Below are 4,132 nucleotides of genomic sequence, written 5' to 3'. Positions count from 1 at the left end.
CTCTCTCTCTCTCTCCCTCTCTCTCTCTCCCTCTCTCTCTCTCTCTCCCCCCTGATGACTGGGGCTGTCCCTTGATAAGCCTTCCTCCCGGTTCCCTTTTCACTGACTTGCCTCTTGCGTGGTGGCCCATCCGCGCACACTTCCCACCCGTCACCCGATCGCCGCCGCGCCGCAGACCAAGGGCATCAACATGAACCTTCGGATCAACAAGATCGAGTCGAGCATCGGCCAGTCGGCCTCGCAGAGCCGCGCCTTCAACTCCCGGTCCAATGTGCCCAACCATGTCCGACGTCTGGGCGTGGTCATTCGCGACTCCCTCAATGAGGTCCTGTCTTCCAGCACGGAGAACCAGATGCCGCCCCTGACCGGCAATGTGGGCATCCGCCATGTGGAGATGTCCTCGGATGGGTCGAATGCCTTTATTCACTGGTATGACACCAAGCCCCACGATGTCTTGGGCTTGGCTCTGCTGCAGGCCGATCGGTCCCTCAATCCGGCGAAGGTCGAGAATCTGGTGCGTCCTCTGGAGCTCTTTGCTGGCCTCTTTTCCGCTGATTATTGCCGCTGCTGCGGCGGCCGCTGTTGCTACTGCTGTTCTTTATATCTCGCCTCACGACCGGCAATGTCCGTGGTGGGCGGATGATCGCACTTTTGGTGTCTAACAGGGTCTCCTCTCCTTCCCTCTCCCGGCCGTTCTTGCCGCCCTTGTCTCCCTCCCCTCCACACACACTCTGCACTCCGCCCATCGGCACGCACGCACACACACACACACACACACACACACACGCAGCCCGGTGTCATCGCAGCCATGCAGGCCCGCATCGAGCTGATGATCCCCAAGCTGCAGTATGTCATCGGTGACCATGTTCAGATGAAGTATGTCCCGTCGCTCCACATCATCTACGACGCCAGTGCCAAGATCCTGTCCGATGCCAATTCCTTCCTGGACTCCTTCGGCGTGGATGAGCTGATTGATGACTTCGATGGGGACCAGATGGACTTCATCGAGGCGGCCGGCCGCAAGTCGGACTTCTTCCAGGGCACCGTGTCGCCCATGTTGACCGGCGACCCGCGGGCCGAGTACCGTGCCTATGTGGACCGGCTGCTGGAGAAGTATGTGGCCAGCAAGATCGCCGCTCGTGTGTGCCGGTCGGCCGAGGAGGTGGAGGCCCACCGGAAGGCGGCGCTCGTGGGCTACCTGCGCCATCTGGTGGAGCTGCATGCCGAGGATGAGGAGCAGTTCCGCCGTGGGCGCCCGACTGGCGACACCAGCCTGACGGCCGTGCAGGACCAGATCAACGTCCTGTCGGAGATCCTGCTGGGTCCCACCATGCCGGAGATCTTCCAGTCGGCCATGAAGGCCTACCAGCTGAAGGAGGAGCAGCGCGAGCAGCGCATCCGCAGTAAGATGCGCTCCGATGTCTTCCGGATGGCCGATGGGCGTCTCATCACCCCGGACCACCCGCGGTACCATGAAATCCGCCGGCGCTATGTCAAGGAGAAGGCCGAGTATGAGCGCCACCTGCGCAGTGTGGCCGATGCCGAGGCCATCCTGTCGACCGGTGCCCCGGCCAGCTTGGACAAGCTGCGCGAGTCGATTCGCGAGTTGCAGGAGGCCGGGCGTCGCCCGGGCGCCCGGGCCGACAAGGGGGCCCGTGTGCGGGTCCGGTCGGCGGCCGAAATCGAACGCGCCGAGGAGCACCGGTTCTCGTCGGAGCTGGATGCCCTGCTGCATGAGGATGGTGCCCGCCGGTCGTATGTCAGCGAGGCCGAGGCGGCCGAGATGCGCGAAGCGGAGACCCTCATCAACGAGGTCTTCCCCATGTCCAAGGAGATGGAGCGCGCCTACCTGGCGTCCATGCGTGTGGCCAGCGCCGATGAGAGGCGCGTGCCCTCTGACAGCGACAGCGACCACGAGGGCAGCGGCGATGACAATGCCCAGCCCCCGGGGTCCGACGATGAGGAGGACATCATGCGACGCCTGCACATGGCGCAGGAGATCACCCGGCAGAAGCGCGCCGCCCTCGGCGGCCCGGCCGCCACCGAGTACGACCCGGCCTTCGATGCCATGTACGCGGAGAAGTTCGGCGACGCTGGGCTCCGGGTTTCCACGGAGTCTCTGTCGGATTTGGAGGCCGCCGACGAGTGGCGTCCGGACCCCCCGCCGCGGCCGAGCGCGCGTCGCTTCCAGGAGGACATCTTCCCGACGGTGTACGACGAGGAAGATGACGAGGGTGCCCCGGTGCGTGGCCGCGCCCGTCGCCGCCGTGTCGCCGCCCGGTCGTCGTCTGCCACCGGCGAGGAGGACCAGGAGTAGGTATCTTGCGCCCTCCCCCTCCCCCTGGTCTCCTTGCCTCTTGTCGCTTGCTTTGCCTCCTGCCCTCCCCGGCCCTGTTGGGTGTTTCTCCGTGAAGGTACCTTTCTTTCCCCCGCCTTCACTGGTGGCATTTGCTCTTCCCTTCGCTCCCTCCCCTGTGGCACTCCCCCCCACTCCCCCCCCCCCAATACATTATAGACTTTTCCCTGGCCCCGGCAAGCGTGTGGTGCCCATGGGCTCCTTCTGCCTTTTTTTCCTCTCCCCCCTGCACCTTGCTCTTGGAAAGGGGGTTCTGTTGGGGGAGGAGAGGCAAATGGCGCCGAGTACATGTCGCGCCGCTGGCTGAGGGGGAAGTAAAAGAGGATGGCGATGCTGGTGGTGGGGGGGGGGGGGGGGAGAGGGCAAGGGCGACACATCGAAACTAGACCGTGAGCCCATACGCGCAAAGGAGAGCCGCCGCACAGCCGGTCAGGAAGCCGAACCGATAGAATGTGAAGAGGACCCCGGCAACCAGCGCCAGCAGGGTGAGAATGCTGGAGATCTGCCGGGTAACCGCGGATCCTGTCTCATCGACCAGGCGTTGCATCTCGGTGGCCATGGTGTCCCGGGTGAGGCGCATGTGCACCGGCAGCATCCGCTGGCCGGCTTGGGTGATGGCGGCGCGGGCGCCCTTCCAGGCATCCGGGCCCACCAGCCGATAGGCATACGGGACACTGCCCTTGAAGACCAGGTGGAAGAAGAGCTGTCTCCCGTGACACGGCATCGCGGGAAATGCGCCATGGGCGTGGACACACAAAGTCAGTGAAAGGATGCATGGCGGAAGGGGGGTGTGCACACACATGCACACATCATTCTCATTCCCATTCACTTTCACTTTCACCCGCAGGCTCCTGTGTGTCGGAGCGATGAGCGGTCCCTCGCAACCCCCCCCCCCCTCGGGTGGGTAAAGCCCCGCTCAGAAGGAGCACACGCACCGTGGGATCCTTCAGCAGCAGCGAGCCAATCGGCGGCATGCAGCCAATCATCGAGGCGATCTCATCCGTGTAGGCGGGATACGGAATCTGGATGGTGTGACGGTCGGACTCGTAGAACAGCTGGTCCATGGCCTTCAGCTCGGCGTCTGTCTGGCGGCGCATCTCCACGACGCTCGGCAGCTTCAGCGCGCCGCGCAGGACACCGGCCACCCAGCGGGCCTGGATCTCGCTGACCGGCATGATGGCGCCGAAGGGCTGGATCAGGCCGATGAACGCCAGCGTCGAGTGGGGCCGATCAATGGGGAAGACAAACTTGTAGAGGTTCTTCGGGCGGTTTTTCTCCACCCGCAGGTCGGCCAGGGCCGGATCCTCGGCATCGATGAAGGGGAAGGCGATCTATGCCGGATGGGCAGCATCAGAAGGGAGCCCACAGAAAAGGGACCTGCGTGCCGGGGGAACCCCGCCCCCCCCCCCTCCCCACCTGTCCCGCCCTTCTGCCCTGAAATGGGGAGCCCCGCCTCCTCCCGGGTCCCCGTCCCTCGGCCCGGACACAAGGTGCATCGACGGGGGCAGGACATACCTGGTACCCGGTGGCCAGAATGATGTCATCGGCAATGATTGACCGACCATCCAAGAAGGTGATGGTCTTGCCCTCGATGTTGAACACGTCGGGCGCCAGAACCACCGACTGCGGGCGGCCGCGTCGAGAAAAGGCCCAGCAGTCATCGGCCGCCGCGATCGCACCCGGAGCAAGTCAGCAACTGGCCATGTCAAGAAGGGGCACCAAGCACAGCTGGCAAGCCCGCGAAGAAAAGAAGGGGGACAGGACAGGGGGGGGGGG

General features: G+C 64.4%; 2 protein-coding genes across 2 annotated transcripts in view; one reads left to right on the top strand and one right to left on the bottom strand.

Moving 5' to 3' along the window:
- Positions 1 to 2,317, top strand: part of H696_04984 (hypothetical protein) — a gene marked incomplete at both ends in the record, with an annotated part of 6,343 nt that extends 4,026 nt beyond the window's left edge. The window contains 2 exons of the mRNA XM_009498853.1: positions 176 to 514; positions 791 to 2,317. Coding sequence (XP_009497128.1) covers positions 176 to 514; positions 791 to 2,317 — 1,866 coding nt within the window. The remainder of the gene's footprint in view (positions 1 to 175; positions 515 to 790) is intronic.
- A 389-nt stretch (positions 2,318 to 2,706) lies between these two features.
- H696_04983 (hypothetical protein) overlaps positions 2,707 to 4,132 on the bottom strand; it is a 6,538-nt gene continuing 5,112 nt past the window's right edge. Inside the window, exons 4-6 of the mRNA XM_009498852.1 lie at positions 3,872 to 3,979; positions 3,292 to 3,687; positions 2,707 to 3,059 (exon numbers count right to left, since the gene is read on the bottom strand). Coding sequence (XP_009497127.1) covers positions 2,739 to 3,059; positions 3,292 to 3,687; positions 3,872 to 3,979 — 825 coding nt within the window. The 3' untranslated portion in view covers positions 2,707 to 2,738. The remainder of the gene's footprint in view (positions 3,060 to 3,291; positions 3,688 to 3,871; positions 3,980 to 4,132) is intronic.

The sequence above is a fragment of the Fonticula alba genome (assembly GCF_000388065.1).
Source record: "Fonticula alba strain ATCC 38817 unplaced genomic scaffold supercont2.8, whole genome shotgun sequence".
NCBI classification, from domain to species: Eukaryota; order Rotosphaerida; family Fonticulaceae; genus Fonticula; species Fonticula alba.
This window is presented reverse-complemented; position numbering and strand designations above follow the sequence as displayed.